We start from the raw sequence: 21,045 nt of genomic DNA, 5'->3' as shown, positions 1-21,045 counted from the left end.
ATTTATTTCATAACACTTTTTTAATAATAAGTATGCCATAAATGAGAGATAAAGAAATATGAGTATTAATGTGTCCACAGCTTATAAATTGAAATTTGGATAATTTTATCAGGCTAGGTCAACATTTTATTGTTACAATCAGTTATCTGGCCACCCGTTTCGTTACACATAATTTGGAAACGGTGCTATCTTCTAAACCATCCATTCGTTTCACCCACTATAACTTTACAAATGTAAAGCACAATTTTAATTTGTATGTAATGCCTAGGAAATTTATTTGAATAAGGATTCATATAAATTAATTCTAGAAACTTACTTCTCAAGTAGGCTATAGATTTTAACTAATTTATGAAATACTGATTATAAATGTACCTTAGGAGGAATTTTCTAGTTAGTAATAATATTTTGATGTATTTCTTAAAGTTTGACCAACATCAGTCATGTAAGAACCCTTTTGAACCCCATTAGCTATTGAAATCAGTCAGATTAGGATAGAGTATGTTTCCAAATATGACCATCGCTCCGTGATGTATGACAATGCGGCATTTTCGCGGCGCATTCGTCACAGCGAGAGATAGAGATGACAGTCGACTGTTAAAGGGCCAAAAATAATATACAACAACTGTGCTGCTAAATAAAACGGGCAAGCTTTTCGAGAAGATTTGCAACATCTCGACGAGGCTATCAACGCCGCTGCCGCATTGGACAGCTTCCTACCCAATGTAGGAGGACCGGTGTGGTGCGAGGCCACCGCACGGCATCGTCAACGGCGAAAATACTACTCGCGCGTGATAAGAGGTCAAAGCTCTGGCTCTGCTTCGAAGGTTTAAGGAAGAAGTGGAGTTCGCCATCGATAATAGCCGCTATTCCTTGGCAGCAATTATCGGCAGCAGAACAAGACATGCCCAAATAGCTATGGATGCGCAAGCGATCGTGTGACGTCCCCTAAAGAGATAGAGAGAGTACCGCTGTTTCATATTCCGGTGCAATCAGCACCGTCAAGTCCTATATACTTCATGGGGAGAAATTGGTAAACGCGTTTTACTAGCTGAAAAAAGATTAGAGTATTGACTATGGTATAAAATGGTTAAAGTTTTAGTATATCCTACAACAATTTTCATTGTGATGCAATGACCCATACAAAGATGCAGGTCACCTATATTTTTACTAATAAAATGTTTTATATTTCACCCATCTCTTTTATGGAAAGTGACACTAAAATAAGACTTGACATTTAAAAAAAAATATTATTGACTTAACGAAAAAAAACTGATACATGATCTTTTCACGTTCATCCATATTCGATTAATTCTATAAGCTCTTTCGAAATGGTGACAGAAAACAATAATATTGACAATTTATGACGTGAATCTGGTATTATCATTGAATAGGCCGACAATATGGCGTCGACGCCACTTGTAAACAACTATGGTCTTGCCTTCGATTTGCTTTTTATATACTTTTAAGACGGAAAATTTCAATGGAATAGTTTCTTAATCGCTCTTTCAGTGTCATATTGGCATGTACAAATGTGTTAGGGACCGCTACAATATATAACATTAAACTGCTTGGTCAAATAAAAGCTAGTAATATGTAGATTTTTTACGTGTACTCTTGCACTTTTTTGATTATATTTTATTTTAAGTTGCGTTCGTTATTGAATATATGTCTATATGGACTAATAGGAGGTTTTGAATCGTTAGCAATCATAGAAACCTTGACTAGATTTCACTACACAAAAAACCTAAATTTATTTGTTTATATTACGTTCTTGAGCAAAGCTCAACTTACAATGAAAATCATAAGAGTGAAATGTCTATGTAGGTATTCAACTGTATGATTGCGATACGTTGATTGTAAAAAACTATGACTAACACTATAGATTTTCGGTGAAAGTAATTTTAAGAACTCTACAATAATTAAAAAGAAATAAAGGATAATAAATATTACGATAAAGGCATAAAAATCCGTACAATATTTTATTCACTTCTTCTATAGTCACGCAAAACAAATTTGCTTACATTTTTAAGTTGTTGAAACTACTGGATGAATTTTCTATATGTTCGTGGTCATAAGTTAAAATATAATGATAATACTCAAAAAGTTCTCGAGGTTTATTTATAAATATAATTTATATTGAATCATTAGATATTTCAAAATATTTTTTCCTATAATCTAGTTATCGATACCATTTATTTTGAAAATGTATCTACAACATACTACTTTGTCATATACTATACTAATATGTCGCTGATAGTAGCCAAATTCTTATACTTCTAGGAATAATGTTATACGGCAAAATGAAGAAATTTTTTTAATTTCAAATAGGTATATAAAAAGAAATCACAAGTGGACTTACTTTATTTATTCTAAATAGTTAAGCAATAAAACGCTTTTCAAAAGTAAAAGCACAATACGAACAATATACGAATGAATGAAACGACGTTCGAAACGACGTAGATAATATAAAGATAGATAAGATATATATATATAGATAAGATATAGATATTATTAAATAAAACTGAAAAGTTTGGTTCTTTGTTTGGTAAAACTGACTAATATCGGATTCTACTAATCCGATTAAACAAAATATTTGCGTTAGAACGCCCGTTTATAACTGTGAAAGGTTAAAGAACATAGAAAATCACGTTACGATCCTCGTCGTACCAGTGAAATTGAATGCGGTTGAAACCGCGGGGAGCGAGCATTATAACATAAAATTTACTAACATAAAAAAATAAAACCTATTAAAATGACAAATCATGCTTAACAATGAGCGCTACATCTCTTTAAAAATTGCCTCCTTCAATACGCAAATGTAGCGCATAAATAAACCGCGTAAAAGCCAATCGCGTCTTAAGTTCCCTGAGACGTAACCTCGGCTGCACTGATTCATTTACAGCATCTGATAACATCGCCTACTTTATTGGACATTGTGCGTACGCTCCGATTCGCGATAAGGTTGTATCGATGGTACATTAATCAATTACCCAGTAACCCATACAATGCGACGATTTTATTGCAATGCACGCGAAAATGAAACACTCATTGGAGATAAACGATAAAATAGTAATTGGGCTCGAATTGCTACTCGCATTCAATTTGCGGCGTTTGTTTGGAGCCGCGCGATTGACCACTTAAAAGCACTATTAGCTAATTGAATTAAATTACTGCTTTTGGATATTGAGCCACATGAAATAATAATCCAAATTTAATAATAACCTAACAAAATTAATACCATTCAGACGCGGCTCGGCGTATCGGCGCGATCATAGGGGTCATGAGCCTTCCCGCCATTATCGTATGCATCAAATTGACAAACATTCTAAAAAAGATAATTTATATAAAAAAATGCTTATATCGTCTAAAATGAAATCAAAAATTGACGCTGCGACGTCGAATATTTTGAAAGACGTCTAAAAACTTGATTGAAAGCAAATTTGTTATCCTCACGTCTCAAACATAATCAATCTATTTGCCATTATAAAAAGAAAACTTGATTTTTTTTTATAATTCTATTCATAATATTACGTCTAAAGATAAAAGGAAACGTATTTTGAATTTTCACTCCACAGCTTTAAAGAGCAATAAGTTGGTATAAGTTAATGGGCACTTATTTGTTAGTATGTTCTCTCTCATAAGCTATTGTGCAATAAAATCTAAATAAACTTTCAGCTACGGCTACAGTTAATATTCATTTAACTATATTTAAAATTATAATCAGGTTAGAAATAATCATATCGAATCACAAGTTCATGGAAAATACATATTATCACAAATTTATTAATATATAGAAGATAAATGTTCCCACACATTTTATCTTCTATATATTCGGACCCTGTTCTTCGATGTTCCGGTAAGTTCGTTTTTGTTTTTTTTGCAATACAATACTTTTAAGAAAAATGGTGGACTTTCAAAACATTTCTATTAGTATTAAGTTATAATGATAATCTGATAATAGGAATTTGTGAAGTCACGTATGTTTTTTTATGTAATTAACTTACATATTAAATTACCTTGACATCTAGCTCATTAATAACTCTACGGGTAAAAACCAACACTCAGTATTGCTATATTCCCGTTTGAAGTTTGATTGAGTCACAGTAATAACAGGCGCATGGTAAGCTTCTTACATATGGTTGGCAGCGATTGACGGTGCTTTATCTTATTTGCAGTAGCAGTATTTATAGCCCAAAGTTACCATTTAATATTATATGGATTATGTACTCGTACGCCTTTCAAAAATAAATAATAATATTCATATTATGAACCTGTGAATATGTATTATATTTATGTAATAAATATTAACATATTTGTGTTATAACATTTGGTTCTTTTCGTTTTGGTTTTTATTCAACTATAATATAATTTTGAATGAATAGTCGATTATTGCTACCAAACGTAAAGCTTGCGCTAAGAGTAGGGACGCCAATAGCCCAAGGGGCCAGGATCGAACCTGTAAATTTATCACCGCTAGACGGCCCGTAAGCCGTTGCGCTATTGACGCTTTAATATATGCAGACATACATTAGGAGCCAGCAACTTGTACTATTTCATAAATCCTGAAATGTGGACGTGTCTATAAAAAATACAATACGTCTTCTTACATAATAAGAATTTTATGTATACAAATAGCTGTACATTAAATATCTTTCGAATACATTTAATATTAATAGCTTTAATAAATAATTTTGAATTAGGTATTATATGTAAGTCCTCTATGCTTTCCTAAGCTATTTGATCGTGATGTGACTTTGTTGAGATGTTCCGCGTAAGCCAGCTAAGCGAAGCGACAATAATTAAACATAAATTATTTGTCTTTGTAAGCTTATCTTTTAAAAAACAATTCATGTAGACACTTATTCTATCTGTACAAAGACGGGTAAAGTAACAGTCTGTTAACATCCCACAGCTGGACAACGTCCTTCTCTTACTTTTGAGAAGAAGCTTACTCCACCACTATCGACGCGGGTTGGGGTACACGTAACTGATTATCATCACGAGATTAATTCTAGATACAAATTAAGCACAAGTAGTATTGTTGGCCCCGAGTTTGAACTTAGAATCATCGGTTAAGATTCTCGTCTTGTAACCATCACGGCCCCGGGACTGGTAGCCAGTTTTAATAAAAAAAGTCTTAGTACCTCCTTGATACAAACAAGAAAGAATGATCTGAAGTGATATGAACTGCACTTTACTTCTGGCAAGTGATATGATTAATCTATTTCACGTTGTTGTTTGTCCACTTTTATGACAATCGTAAATTACACATAAATGACACCTGAGACGCAGGCTTAAACTCAAGTCCAGATTTAAAATTATGATAAACAAATTATATCAACTGAGTAACTTTAGCGTTAAATTCCTGAACGCGCAGAACTTAAACGAAAAAAAAATAGAATCATACTTACATACTTACAATGTTGCATTGCAAATTTTTACATATATGTATATTTATATATTTAACAATAAAGACCATAATTACCGTCTAATAGTTTATGTAAAAAGGGTTGAAATTTAATTTACTTTACACCAATATTTGATCGTTAGAACGTCTGAGAATATATAAGTATATATGTAATTATTAGTCAATATTTTTATTTAAATTGTACCTCTGTTACATAGGTACATATATATATAATTGATAAAATAGTGTACACATATTTGTACACTAATTTTGCCTCGTTGCCACGTTGCTCCAATGCGGATTCAGTGGATTTACGTATCCACCAACCAGCATTGGACCAGCGTGATGGAACAAGCTCCAAGTTCCCGCTCAAAAAAAGCAGAGCAAGTCCAATAGTGGGACATACTTTTTTTTTAAATAAATACTAATATATATTATTCTCTGGTGTATATGAATTATGAGATGGCTCAGTGGTTAATATATCTGTATCAAACCGGAGATCGCTGTTAATTACAGACGAACTCTACATAGATTTCATGTGTATAAGTTGTGTTTAAATTCCATCTCGTGTTCAGGAGTAAAGGAAAACATCGGAATCTGCTTGTTTTAGATAAAAAACTGTATACATATTTGTATACCAATCGTGTCTCGCTGCCACGCTGCTCCAATGTGGATTCAGTGCATTTACGATTCCACTAACCAGCATTGGACCAGCGTGATGGAACACAAAGCAAGATGGAGCTCCAAATTTCCGCAAAAAAAAAGCAGAGGAAGCCCAGTAGTGGGACATTTACAGGCTTATACTTTCATTTTTGTATATATATTCAAGTCTAAGTGTGCCCAAAAGAGTGTCGTACAATATTGGCTTTGAAATTTGAAATCATAAATTTTTAACTTTTATTTCACGTAACGTCTTGATTCCAAGTTTCCGAACTGAATCGATGCTAAATGAAGTTTTTACATTGCAACTAAACATTTATAAGATATTGCTATAAAATATGAATAGTTTCTCGCAAATCGGCCGCTGTTGTGGCGTGAAAAAAAGATAGCCTATTACTAAGTTATTACTGAGATATGTCGTAACTCAGTTTGCGCTCTTAGCATAATAGGCTCACATTTATGCCATTTGCGCCTATTTCTTACTTTTATTATAAAAGAATTTAAATGTAATAACTTTGTGACTAACGACCATTACTCTAATAAAGCGTGTCGCTATTAACAACCCGCTTCGTCTACTGAGACTACAGTGAGCGTTACGTAGCGAATTATTCGTCTCATTAAAGTTTAATATATTTTAACAATAAATAAGTCATGTATATTAATATAATGCTAAAGAAGACGAAGGAAGATAGCATAAAAATAATTTACTCCTATAGGTAGGTAGCCTAGCAAATAGGCCGCCTGATGGTAAGTGATCACCATCGCCCTTAGAGTTTGGCGTTAAAACAAAAACTTAATGACCTGTCCAATGTCCCCACAACAGTGGGAACTAAGATGTTATATCCTTTGTCAGGCACAAGAAACAACATCACACATATGTAGTTACACTGGCTCACCCTTTAAAGCGGATCACAACAACATACCCACACACATAGGTCCACTGAACTATTGCCAACACTAGTTAAATCAATTTCAAAAATCAATAACATTTAATTGTACACTTCACCTTTTGAAGATAATTATAAAAATATAGTTATGATAGAAATAAAAAAATCGATGCAGTGTTTAATATTAAATCTATATTCTAATATATGTTAGTCGTACTAGGTAAACACATATATAATGCATAGTTATATTTTATAATAATATTTAAAAAAAACAATATTGGTTTGCATATCGCATTTCCAGTGAGCTAACATCTTAAAAAGCGTAGTGCAGTATGTGCAGTCAATGCACTATTGAAATTTATCGTATCCTGCGAATCTACGGCTGCAGGGCTCGAAGCGGTCGATGGCCTAGGAACAGCGTTAGGATACCTAGCTTACAACCTACTATGGCTTTAAGTGAACAAGCTGGATCGCACGACGAACCCGGATGCTTGCTTGATTTATAGGACAGATAGTGGGCCGCCTTTAGAATGGTAATAAACGAGAAAATCCCATCAATATGCATACACAGACTTAGCTTGTCATTTTTGAGTTATTGGATATGATCAAAGATATCGCGTGAATCACATTTTCACCACTTTATTTTAGTTGCGTTTCAAGTCAGAGATACATAAATAATTCAACTATAAGTACGAAATTAGAAGATTGAGAGCGGCTTCTTCAATGTCAAATGAAGCGGAATTCTCTTATTTTTCTTGGAACTGATTAGTTTAATATTAGGGTTTGAAATATCCAATTAAGACGTACAAACAAAGTTAATTTTATTAATAGAATATTCAAATAATTAATAAAAAATCGTTTTTTGCAAAACAATATCTTAGCCACGGGTTATATACAACAGACATAAAACTTGTATAACTATTTATACATAAATACAATTATAAATATGGTAATCATTTATGACAAATAATTCAAACAAAATGACAGATCTTCAGAAAATCTTTGTCAGAATCCTAGAAATATACAATATTTCTTCATAATATTATTATCTCGTAATCTTATTCTAAGCAAAGATACTTTAATATCCAAACAAGCGTGCATTTCACTAAACGCGTGTGGGCGACCGGGGAAGTGAAATGAAAGATGACGCCCGCAAACAACCGAGAATTAATAAGCATTTTGCTTTTATTTTAGTAATGTTGCATAGAACACTAACTAAAGTGCCCTATGACACAAATGTTATATATAATGTGTATATATTTTCAACATGCATGTGTTAAAATTCTACATAGTAATAACGGCAGCTTAATCTTCGATAAAAAAGAATAAGTATAAAAATATACAGTTAGTTAAATAAATACATGACTAAAGTATATATTCATAAAACTAAACAATAAATAATTATATTTATTAATACGTTTATCGTTTTCTCGAGATCGCATGCGGTCAGAAAAAAAAATGCAAAAAAAATTTTTTGTCATTGTAACGGTACTACGCGATAAAACATATGGTAACTGGGCAAAATCTACACATTAATTAAAAATATATATATTTTTATCTATTTGACTAGTACTAAAATAACAGAAGAGTCGGCGATGTCGACGGTTTAAACAACATATCCAGTTCTGGACCAGTCTAGAAACAGTTATTTCACATCTATATATATATATACGATACGATACCAATCTGCTTCCTGGCATATGTTCAAGTATTTTTTCTTATGTAAATTTTTGATATCAAGTGATTTAAGTATAAGAAACTTTTTATAAGCTCACTTTGTTTTTAAAACATATTATACTAGATAAAAAAAATATTTCATCAAAAAAAAAATATCTTTCAAAAAAGCTTTCTACATTTATTAAAAGAATAAAATGAATCGTAATTCTATGTTATATGAATGTTGGTACCTATAGTATCTTTGAGATTGATAGTCTTCGACACCGCTTGACTGAATACCATCAAAGCTGGCATATATATTATGTATCTTATAATGTAGAACCTTTTTATACTATTTCCTTTTTTGTAATTTCACCACTAGATGGCTCTGCAATACAAGTAGAACAAAATGTATTTTTCAGTCGAGAATTACTCACGCAATTGGTAAAATGTTGGTCAGAACGCCCATCACGGTCCTATTTCAACTTACCATAATTGGCATTCTATTTTTCATAATTGCCAATCCATCTTTGTATCTAAGTATTCAAATAATAACATAATTACAAATCACTCCATCAAAAGACAATATAAGGAACTACATTATGTCATTGCAAAAAGCTCACTACGCAAATACCGCTCCGTAGACGCGCCATCATAACCTAAGGCATCATTAGCGCTAATTAAATTATATACGACTTATTTTGATGGTAACAGTAATGTACAAATTAATTTAAGATTTGTAAATTATTATGTTATGATAACAAAGAAAAAGAAAATCTTTGGAAGCATTTGTATTCAAGAAATTAATGTGTGTATATTATCAATATACAGTTATAGCAAAATAAAACACGCGGTTAAACATGGTTTTTGAAGTCGGTTCATAAAATATTGCTTCCATAAATAATAAAAAATAAACTGGATGTAAAGTAAACAGCAACATAACGTCGAAGGTAAAAATGATATAATGAGTTGCAAGTTGCATGTCAAGTTGTGATGATGACGGATGAATAAGTTTAGTGAATATAAATGGGCTGTTTATGGGTGCCTTTTTTATTTATATGTTTCTCAGAGTTATATTGCTGGGTCGATGACATCAGTGATGCAGAGATTGCAATATGAAACTGGTTGTATTCTATGCACATAATGTGGACTTGTCATAAGCATGTAACATGCTCCTAAGGCTCCATATTGTAATAAATATTTATGTTTCTTGCCATTTCGACTACACTAGATATATTACATTATACATTAGAGGTCGTTTTTTTAAAAAATAATATGGATGCGATTTAGTCTGGCCATAATATCAACTTTCTATTTGGTCACCTTAGGAACCTATTTATCTTTATCTTATCTATTTTTACACAAATGTAAAATTGAAATATAAACGATATAATAAGAATCCTTAAACGTAAAAACTTAACAAAATTTGAACTCCATTCAGAGAATTTTATATTCAAGCTTTTACTGTATTTATTCTCATATACTTCTTTATCAATATTAAATTCATTTAAAGTAAATAAATTGACAATTTAAATAATGATTTTTTTAATCTAATCTAAGCATGATTTAGCACTATTATAGCTGACTGAACCGTAAGAGATGCATTAAATGAATGTAGAAACTATTTAATTATAGCTTTTTTAGAAAATTGACAATCCTAATAGTTTTATATATATCATTATTAAAAAAAATTTTGTATAGAATGGATAAACCGTACTCGTTTAAAGGGTATTATGACACGAACTGAAATCCTACTCCATTGTATATTTTATCTTCAGTTAATTAACTCTGCTTAACCTTGGCAGTTATTATTAATACTCAGGATGTTGCTGTGTACTAAGTTGTATGTTCTTCCACTTGGCCCTAATAGGCACTTACAAATTCTGGCTAAAAATAAGAAATGCATGGCTTTTCCAAATGCTATGCATATTCTCGTGCAAACTATAATGTTTCTCCACGTGCTATGCTGTTAATAGTAATCGAATTTTGATTTAAAATGTTGGGTCTGTAGGAATTGGGATTTGAGGTATGATTACAGATTCCCATACCTGTTAAAATCGTGGTACCGATTATATTTTGCCCTAATTGTGTAATCCAAAGCCTCGTCAGATTACATAACCGGAGTGCATCTATTATTTGCATAAGCATAATTGGTACGGCTAATGTCAAAACTACTTACTAGATCTCATTCAGAGCAATTTTGGATGGAAGTTTACATGGTAATGTACATCATATATTTTCTTTAGTTTTATCATTCTCTTATTTTAGAAGTTACAGGGGGACACACACATTTTACGACTATGAAAGTGTGAAAAATTCTGCAAAGTTTCATGCTAACCAGACGGCTCAAACAAATGTCATACATAAGTTCTATAAGTTTACGCGAGAAAAAGTAGCCTATAACCGTCTCCAGCGTCTCATCTATGTCTAAAATTCATCATAATCTATTCGGTGTCATTTTCTTCAGTAAGCAACTAGTACTTAGATGATATACGTAGTTGTTGTCTTTGCCTAAGATTCCTTTTTTTCGTAAATTATTTCATATCATAATTCTCAAAATCAAAACAAACGTGTAAATGATTTATTTATTTTTTTGAACGATAGCGTCAATATTAATAATAATATCTTCTTGTTATGACAAGTAGGTATAAACTTACAAAGGACATTAAAACTTAAGGCTCACGGTTGACCATTTATTGATAATATTCGAATCGGAATGGTTAAAACAAACAAACATATTTTGCTTACTAACTTTGGCTAAGGGAATCTTTACAACTGCATTGAAGGTATTATCTATTTATGGACATTTTGTGTAAAAACAAATCAATTCAAGTACATTGTAAAACAAACACATAAATATAATTATGCACAATTTTGTTTTTCGAAAGTACCAGAAAGAAAATGGCATAAAAATTAAAAAAAACTATACGTGGTCCCATGGTGTAACGGTTAGCACTCTGGACTCTGAATCCAGCGATCCGAGTTCAAATCTCGGTGGGACCTGTTTTTACTGCACAATGACTATCTTCTTCTTTAAGATTAACTTGCAAGACGATTTTTTTTTTGTTATTAGGTTTAGTTTAATTTTAAGTCGTCGAAAACAACTTTATATTTTAGATAACGAAAATATTACTAAAAAAGACAAATGTCGATTTTGACTTAAGCCAGTACATTTATATATAATAAATAACAATAAATAGCATATTTTATCAAAAAATGTAATAAATTATATTATATTATACATAACATATTATTATATAATATGTACCTATAGTGTAGGTTCTACACCAATGTAATTGGTGTATTAAGTATATTAAATTTAAGTGCCCGTTAAATAATCATGTCGTAGACGTCCTTATCATATCTTTATTAAAAAAAGTTCGATCATATATCTTTAATCGATAATGCCGTTGCTACGGTGATGAAAACATATACAAACCAGTGTCAGAAATATAAGGAGTAAACATCGTAGAATAAAGTTTAAATTCGTTAAAGTATTTAAAATAAATACTTCTACTGATTCCTTAAGGTATTCTTGTAAATTTTACATCGACATGCAACTTGATAAGCTGAAAATTTTAGTAATCGGGCCCTCAGACGTATGTATAATCAAAAGCTCCTATTTTAGAATCAAACCAATGTGATTATAAATAAAAATATATGCGTGACAATTATTATATTCTAATATATCAACGGCACAACTATTTAGTGATCTATTGTATAAAAAAGTATTCTTAGTAAAATCAGATATGTCAAATAAATTTAAAGATAACTACTTACTATCTATTATGTTTCAAAATGTGTAATTTCAGAGTGGAAAAACATCTATAGCTAATTTTTTATCAGAATCAATTAATGTCGAAGAAGCTAACAATCCTAGACCAACCCAAGGTGTCCGTATTGTTGAATTCGTACTTTCACATCTAAATGTAAACGAAAAGCAACATAAAGTTGATATTGAAATGTGGGACTGCAGTGGTGACCATAAGTACGTTTAAAATACAAATTCAAAAATACATTAATTTAATTTTTAATCCTGCTTATATATTCATTGGATAACCTCGACATACAGTCTTGTTAATTAATTTATATATGTTTGTATCCCTTAATACAAGCTTTAAATCACCTGATCAGCCTGCATAATTGAGTAATTTACTAATTACTTAATATTATTGTTTAGGTTCGAATCCTGCTGGCCTGCACTTCGTCTGCGTGTCCAAGGAGTTATACTAGTTTGCTCATCCAACACCGTAAATGTAGCAGCGAGGGAATTGGAACTTCTGTACAACTACTTTGTAAGCCAAGCCAAATTGTCAGCAAAGCAATGTGTGGTATTCTACAACTGTCCCGATGATCAAGAGGACACGGACTCGTTGAATCTATGTAGGTTTTATAATTATATTATTACTCATCATGTTCTAATCGTATTGTGTATGTAACAACTTTCCGTTCATATAATTATTAGGAAAGAATTAAATATATATTTTTTTAAAAGTTTAAGGAGGAAATAAATAATTATTTATTGTCTCTTACAGCTTCTACTTTTTCGAAAGTATCTCAAGTTGCTGTTAATTTGAAATCGGGAGGAAACAGGTTAAAAATAGATTTTTCTAATTACGTCACCTCAATTTTACAGACATTATAAATAAAGTTAATAACAATCTATATGTCCAGTTTTATTTCAGATACCAGCTTTTCTGGCATACTTACCTCATACATTAACATTCCTTATAACTGAAAAACATCCATTTACTTTTCTCGTAGTTTTATTACATTTTTGTCTGTAAAAAAGATAATTAAAATTCAATACAGTTAACGGTCAAATATCAAATACGTATTAAGGTATCGAATTAAGACATTACACAAATATTAAACATAAATTTATTAAGTCCAGTAGAATTTTTATTAATACAAATCTCTATCACTTACAAACAAGTCGGAAGTCTCCTTATTTAGTATATTTTACAAAAATTGTTCAACATTCGTAGTTGTAATGTATCATATTGCTTTTGTTAGTTAAAATTACTGGACATATCAGGGTATCCTTACTTTAATTAATATATAATATTGCTAATTCTTCTGTTGAGATAACAATAATAATTAATATCTCAAAAAGAGCTTTATGTTTGTGAAATCACTTTCTATGTTACTATGAGTTGACCTTCATATTATTAATATAGAAAACATAAAAACTCAATTATAAACCTGCACTCAGTCTTTAAACATTTGGCTCGTATAATGAGTACTTTTAATGAACTTAAATTCATTATTATTTTCAATAAAGATAATTAGCTATATATGATTAATCTTATAACGCGAAACTTATAGTGAATCGATTTACTTCGTAGAATATATATTTACACTATTAAAGACCTTGTACAGAAATCTTACGCTATTACAATATAATAAATTATAAAAATGAACTACCTTAACAAGTCTAACGTTACTAATAATTATCACCTTGATCACATTCTGTAGTATGTGGAAGGGTACATGATACTTGCATAATTTTGCATAGGTTTACGACAATTAATGTCTGTCATTTTTCCAATTTCCTCTTTCATTGAAATTTTTTCGATCTCTATGACCTCTCCCGGATCCGCCCCGATTCCACCGATCGTTGCCTCGTCCTCGATGACCTCCTCCTCTGTTAGGGAACCGTTGAAAGTTTTGATCGCCTTCCATATAGTTAAAATCATTTCCCGATGGACCGTTGTAACCCATATTTCCAAAGTTATGCGGCCCTCCAAATTTGTTGTTATTAAAATTATGAGGTATATTTGGAGCAATACCTAAAAGTCCAGGAGCTGGACCGCCTCTTGGATCCGGTAAAGACTGATTAAAACCATGCATGTGATTCATATTATTCATTCCACCAATTCCTCCCATTCCCATTGGTGGAATGTTCATCATATTCATATTACCTTCCATAGCACCAGGGCCTCCTGGCATGTTATTATTCATTGAAAATGGGTTTGAATTTTGATTAAAATTAATAGGTGTTTTTAATAGAGCTTCTTTCGGCTTAGGCAGATACGCGAACTCACCATTTTCTCCTAATGATATACCTAAATTCGTGAAAACATTACAAAGGACAGTATTGCTTTGTATAGAAGTTAAATCAAACTTTTTACCTGGTAATTTTTCTTGTTGAAATTGTTTAATCATTTGGGTTACAGGTGCTAAATGTTGATTAACAAATATTTTTTGGGTGGAACTTAATTCTTTATACCAGTTTGAATTTTGTAAAATAGTTTGTAATTCTAAAGAATTAGATTTCTGTTCAGTAATGTTTTCTATTGAATCTTTCGGTTTTCTACGAGGATCTACTCTAGGAGCTGTATTCACAACTTTAGATGACTTTTCACTATCGCTATTTGATTCCTCAACTGACAATCTAAATACTTTCCTTAGCCTAGGATCAGTTAAAGCTTGTGATTTTGCGATACTGTTTTTAATATCGGTGTAATCAGGCCGGGGTATATGAATTAAAATCATTTTATATTGAATAGGTGGATGACTGTTAATAGAACCATTAATTTCGGAAGCTGGTGTATAATTTGGAAGTGGTTTAAAGGGTAAACCTAAACGTAAATCAATATCACCACTTGTGCCTTGTCTTAAATCTGTGTCTCCAAATCCTGAAGGTTTATTTGTTTGTCTGAGATCAACGTCGGTTCTCCTACGTCCATCTGTCGGTTCACCGTCTATACATTCATAAATAGAAACTCGTGATGATTTTTTGCTAGCAGGTTTACTCATTTCATTTGTTTTAACTGGGGAGCGTCTTGATCGCGGATCTCTTGAAATGATTTGCTCTTGAATTTCACTAGTACTTGTTTTATTGTCTTGTAAATTATTTTTCATTGTATTTAATAGCTTTGTAACTTCTTCGCTAATGTCAATTTTAGAAAGATCTCCAAGTTTACTTAAAACGGCTGAAGGTTCTATAACAGAGGGCGCTGGAGTTGGTGGTGACATCAAAACATTATGAGGCGACGCATGAGGAGACTTTTTTTTACTACCCTTCTCTTCATCACTAGAATACCATTTTTCATCAATTAATAAATTATTATCTTCATCGTCATCAGTTGTAGATCGACGATTACTTATCGTGCTTTTTTCAGGATTTTTAAATATTGGTTCTGGTTGCAAGAAACGTATGTCTGTATCACCTTCAGTATGCATTAAGCTTTCTTCAATATTAGGCCGTCGAATGCTAGTATCGCCTTCTGTAAAAGGAAGTACCCTATGATCAACATCTTTTACTTCATTAATTTGATGAAGTTTTTCATTTTCTAAAGACTCATTTGATATATCAATGTTTTCTTTATCTTTTGTTGCAAACTTTAATGCGTCCTTCGTATATTGATCAATATCGATCATATCTTTACTATTTGCATCTTTTTTAAATATTTTATTATTTGATGAATCTTCATTAACACCAAGCGTAACATTGGGTTGAAAGCGCATATCAACGTCTTGTCCAGGTAATTCTGGTGGCATCGATAAACTGTTCGAAGAAGGGGCTGCAGGTGGCACACGTAAATCTAAATCTTTCGCAACAGTATTAGGCCCTCCAAATTGAGACTGTTGTTCAATATTGTTGATTAGACCTAACTTTTGAATACTCATCGTGTTCAGTTGAATTTCGGTTATTTGTTTCAGAGATATTCCAATACTATTCAACTGTAATACTGTTAGCTGACCTAATTGATCTAGATTTTCAATACCCATTTTTGTCAGATCAGATATTTGTCGAGGTGTTAATACACCAGTTAAATTTTTAATACTTAAAACATTCGTATTTCCTACATTACTGCTATTAGGAGACGAATTTGCATTTGGACTTAAATGATCATTTTGCCATCTTGATTGACGAACTTTGGGTGATATTTTATTCTGTCTTTCGTTATTATATTGATGCATTTGTAGGTCGGGATTACTTTGCGGATTTGGTATATTTAAATCAAAAAGCGATGGTATGTTTCTTACTTGATTATCATTATTTTCTGAAAACTGTTGCATTAACTTTAATTGCGTGGTTTGTATCATTTTTAATGCACCTTCTCTATTTAATCTCGGAAAATCACCTAAAATTTCTTTAGGCGCTGACTCAATGTGTTTTAATAATATATTTTTTAGACTATCATTAAGTGGTTTACCATGTGCGAATTTACATTCGTCTTTGTATATACAAGGAAGCCCAGTATGATAATATTTACATGGAAAATCTGCATGCATATATAAACATTTATCTCTTTTTGCACAGCAGTCCATCAAATAAAATTTACATAATTCCATTTTTCTCGGAGGTTGAGCATCGTGAGAGTAAATGCAATCATCACCTTTATGACATTTTCCTTGCATATAATATAAGCAAACACCATCAGGATCTTGCATTGGATGTGTTTCTCTTCTTCTGTCATTTTTGTTTTTATTTCTCACCCGCTGAGGCGGCCTATGTCTTTGACGATGAGCATGATGACCGCGAGAGTCTTGACTGCTATCAGAATCATATGATTCTCTGTCGTCATCTTGATACATTTCATCTGGTGATTTTTTCTGTACAGGCGAAGCACCCCTCACACACATCATTTCGCTTTCGTCCATTTCGTCAGAATATTCTTGCTTTTTGCGTTTCTTACTAGGCCCTTCCTTTCCATCATATTTCTTTCGTTTTTTATGTTTTCGTCGTTCCTCAACATCCTCTTCAGCTTGATTTTCACCTCCCTCAGCTTTATTCATAGCTTTTCTAATAGCTTTCTCAATATTACCAGCAAAATCATCTTCAACGGAATCCGTGTACTTTCGACTCTTTTTACTTTTATCTTTTGACTTTTCGCTTTTACTTGATTTTGATTTTTTTTTCTTACCTGATTTAGAGTGGTAAAAATTTTGATTGTCAGTTTTATCTTGATCTCTAGTGCCTTCAACATCTGGTACTGATTCTTCTTTCTTGACTTCTGTGGTAACTTCATTTGTTTCTTCACCGTCACTTTCGATTTCTCCATCTTCCAAGTCGTCTGTATTTGTTGCTACTGGATCCGCCATTATGATGTTTTCACTGAAAATGAGATAAGGACAAAATTAATAAAAAGTATTATTTTGTTTTAATGAATACAGTCACGGAATTATACTTCATGTAAAATTATTAATAACTCATTGTGAAATTTTAAACAACGGCCGCTATTTCATTTAATTAACATTATTACTAATATAATATAATCTCATTCAAATAAATGAAGTGTAAAAATAGTATGTTTCAACGAATAAAACATTTATAATTTAACATATATTAATTAAAATTTATATAAAATCAAATCTATTTAAAATATTGAGACAGAAACTTTTGCAATAAAGTAAAATATATAAACAATTATTATTTACCATCCCAAATGCGAGCTAAATAATGACGAAAAATGTATGTATACCATAAGCATATAATGTATATTTATTCATAGAAGATCAAAAATATTTTAGTGATAGATTCATATTTACTTTTAACGAGTCCCTACGAGACATACGCATAATAAAACATACATAGGAATAACTCCATTATTTATCACTAGATAAAACTATCTTTAGCCTCATAAAATGATAATCTTGATATTAGTTGAAATATATTATCAAACATAATTATGTGACCTACGTGAAAAATCTAAATCGCATCAAAACAAGATATCAAGAAAAATACTACCTTAAACTAACCATGACCTAAATAATTTGGTAAAAATAAAGAATTAAAAACTAAGTTGATGAGGATTAATGAAATTTTATATTAGCATAAATTCTATTTCGATTTATATTTAAAATGTAAGGTTCATAATTTATTGGTTTCATGCGGTGAAAATACTTCTTTTTAGTGGATTATGTAGTATAATGATTAATGAAAATGTATAATAAATCTATTTATCTTTCTGATTAAAGATTTCAGACAGGAATTTCAATTACTTCCAAATTAAATTAACATATATAATTATTTGAATAAAAAATACTGATTTTCTGAATTATTTTCATAAAAGAGATCATAAATCATAATTACTTCTAAAATTACAACGCGATATGGCCGCCGCCATTTTAGTATAATCCAACCATTTGAAAAAGGTAGGTTACATACATTGAAGGCCAAAATATTCTTTTGCCATCAGGTGCGAGACCTAATAATATTTTTCACAAATAAATTAAATACGCGTACGATTTTAACAAGTATTATTTACTTTAAACATCCACCTAAAATCGAAAGTGAAATTTAATCAACTAGTACGAATGCACACTATTGCTATTTATACTCACGCATACATATATGCTATTTAGAAGGCTGACGCCCTATTTCATATGTATTATCATGTGTATTTAGATAAAGTTTGGCAAGTTAACTGGTACTAAAATTATGCAGGAATATTTATTTTAACATCAGTACCATGTTCAAGCAAGAGTAATTTTCGATATTCTCTATACTGTACCTAATATTCGTCGAAACAATTGTCATTGGAATGAATGTCCAGTATCACTAATTAAAATTATTAATAGCGCAGTAATGGATTCAACATGTATGGCAGGAGTCAATAGACTAACTGTTTCGTAGCCACAACTTTCAAGTAAATTAGTAGTAGTACAAGGAGATATGCAAGCAGTGGGTGGCCGTTCACATTTCACAATGTCTTGCAAGTTGTTTGTGCGCTCTCGCTCGCCACGATATGAATGACGTCAGCCTTCTAGAACGGCAAGATATTATTTTGTCCTTCCTTTTTCGAGGTCACGCGTACAACGCTCACACACACATTAACACAATCTTACTAATGTTGGCGTATAGTGACTCGCGACTTTAACATACCATCTTAAATAGACAGTATAACAATTTACGATTTTCCTTAAAAATTTACTTCAAAATATTTAGTTATGCTCTTTTAATACTATTGTAAAACTAAGTTATAACTTTATAAAGCATTTAACCATCACCATGAAATCCTATAACAAAAGTTAATGTATATTACCTTAATTTCTTTTATATTAATAGTCCTTATCAATAATATATGGGTGTGATCCCTAATAAAAGGAATAATAAATCATGCAAAATCTATACAAATTTTTCAAACAAAAGATTATAAAAAATTAATTATAAATTTGACTAAACTTTAAAAATGGCGTTCATACTACTAAATAGCAGCCGCCATTTTGAGAAATAAAGTCAACATGAATATAAATTAAAATTAGGACTATTGTTAATAGAAATCAAACTTTGTTGAAAAATATGTGTAGCAGTACATTTGCACATGTGTGACAATTTGAGCAGACCAAGCACTTTATGCGATAAATTATTGGGGACACGCATTTGATAAAAATGGCCTAACAAGTAAATACATAATATTGTTACCAATCTTACATTAAATGAACAATTCACTATGTGCGACTACTATACGCCATGTAAAAGAATTCTTTCATAGCATTGCTGCATAAAGACGACGTAACAAATCGAATACGCAATAATATTGATATCGAATTCGGACGACGACTGCAGCGAAACAAAGCCAAGATTTGTGATAATTTAGTTCCAGTTTTTAACACGACAATTAGAGGCGCCAATATAGAATCAATGCTGCCACACCTAAAAGTACAATAATGCTAGTTATAGTCAACAATATTTCTTAAAATAAACTATTATGAACAGATAATATAAAATACCAAGAATTGTACCACTGTTTTTATTAATCTTATTTATAACACAATTAAATGTGAAAACATATTTTAAAAATACATATTTTCAAGTCAATAAAAGTAAGATAATTATTGTTTTTCTTATATTATTTCCTTTTTACTCCAAGAAGGCAACAAACAGAAAAGTAAATATGGGAAAAGAATAAAAAAAAAAGATAAGAAATAGACAATAATCACATATTGCTTAAGAATTACATAGGCTATTGCACATTTAATATAATATTTTTTACGTTAGATTTAGTAAAAATATTTTAATTCTTTTGTTTTATGATAAATTCTTTGCTACTGGAAAATAATGATAATATCGATGTAATTTTGTTTGATCACATAAAAAGTAAAGAAAGGTTGGCTAAATTATTATTATTGTACTAGTTAATAGAAAAAAAAATTTATGGTTTCAGGTTTAATTAGGTATATTTCTTCCAAAAAACTGTCACCGTCAAAAGTTCATCGTCACTATTCACCAGGGTTACCAAATAATAAATATTGATTCGAAGAATATTCCATAATACACTTTGATTTTTATTGTTTTGGTAAATAATGCAATTTTTTTGAGAAGTATTCAATAAATTTGTTGGAAGTTTCCATCTTTTAAGAATAAAGACAGAACTTAACAGGATATTTTGTCAATAGTGTCAAATGAATTCTTGATTAAGGGAATTGAATATATTTCATAATTTAGCAACATCAATATAAGTTTGTGACAGTTGTGACACT

General features: G+C 31.0%; 2 protein-coding genes and 1 non-coding gene across 7 annotated transcripts; 2 read left to right on the top strand and 1 right to left on the bottom strand.

Annotated features, from left to right (window-relative positions):
• The first annotated feature begins 11,541 nt into the window (after positions 1-11,541).
• Trnaq-cug lies at positions 11,542-11,613 on the top strand. The gene has a single exon. It is a non-coding gene; the product is annotated as a tRNA-Gln (tRNA).
• A 536-nt stretch (positions 11,614-12,149) lies between these two features.
• On the top strand, positions 12,150-13,255 carry LOC125068439 (intraflagellar transport protein 22 homolog). Its single transcript, XM_047677555.1, has 4 exons — positions 12,150-12,209; positions 12,423-12,598; positions 12,791-12,993; positions 13,146-13,255. Exons 1-4 carry the CDS (start codon positions 12,165-12,167, stop codon positions 13,253-13,255), a joined length of 534 nt encoding a protein of 177 aa, XP_047533511.1. The 5' UTR covers positions 12,150-12,164.
• Positions 13,256-13,472: 217 nt separating this feature from the next.
• On the bottom strand, positions 13,473-20,135 carry LOC125068531 (protein suppressor of sable). 5 transcript variants are annotated; one of them, XM_047677728.1, is made up of 3 exons: positions 19,077-19,320; positions 14,530-17,677; positions 13,473-14,481 (listed from the first exon to the last, which is right to left on the bottom strand). In XM_047677728.1, the coding sequence occupies exons 1-3, from the start codon at positions 19,100-19,102 to the stop codon at positions 14,140-14,142; spliced, it is 3,516 nt and encodes a 1,171-aa protein (XP_047533684.1). In that variant the 5' UTR covers positions 19,103-19,320; the 3' UTR covers positions 13,473-14,139. The 5 variants fall into 5 exon arrangements, with proteins under 5 accessions (XP_047533684.1, XP_047533683.1, XP_047533680.1 ...); XM_047677727.1 differs by lacking the exon at positions 19,077-19,320 and adding an exon at positions 19,608-19,720 and having other exon boundaries at positions 13,474-17,677; XM_047677724.1 differs by having other exon boundaries at positions 13,474-17,677.
• Between the last annotated feature and the right edge of the window lie 910 nt (positions 20,136-21,045).

Source organism: Vanessa atalanta, chromosome 13 (assembly GCF_905147765.1).
Source record: "Vanessa atalanta chromosome 13, ilVanAtal1.2, whole genome shotgun sequence".
Classification (NCBI taxonomy): Eukaryota; Metazoa; Arthropoda; class Insecta; order Lepidoptera; family Nymphalidae; genus Vanessa; species Vanessa atalanta.
This window is presented reverse-complemented; position numbering and strand designations above follow the sequence as displayed.

Coding starts and splice junctions, on each gene's coding strand:
- LOC125068439 (XM_047677555.1), top strand. CDS start 12,165: ATGCAACTTGATAAGCTGAAAATTTTAGTAATCGGGCCCTCAGAC. Junction 12,210..12,422: donor TAGTAATCGGGCCCTCAGAC/GTATGTATAATC, acceptor GTGTAATTTCAG/AGTGGAAAAACATCTATAGC. Junction 12,994..13,145: donor CACGGACTCGTTGAATCTAT/GTAGGTTTTATA, acceptor TGTCTCTTACAG/CTTCTACTTTTTCGAAAGTA.
- LOC125068531 (XM_047677724.1), bottom strand. CDS start 19,102: ATGACAATTGTTTCGACGAATATTAG. Junction 17,678..19,076: donor ATTGTTTCGACGAATATTAG/GTACAGTATAGA, acceptor TCTCATTTTCAG/TGAAAACATCATAATGGCGG.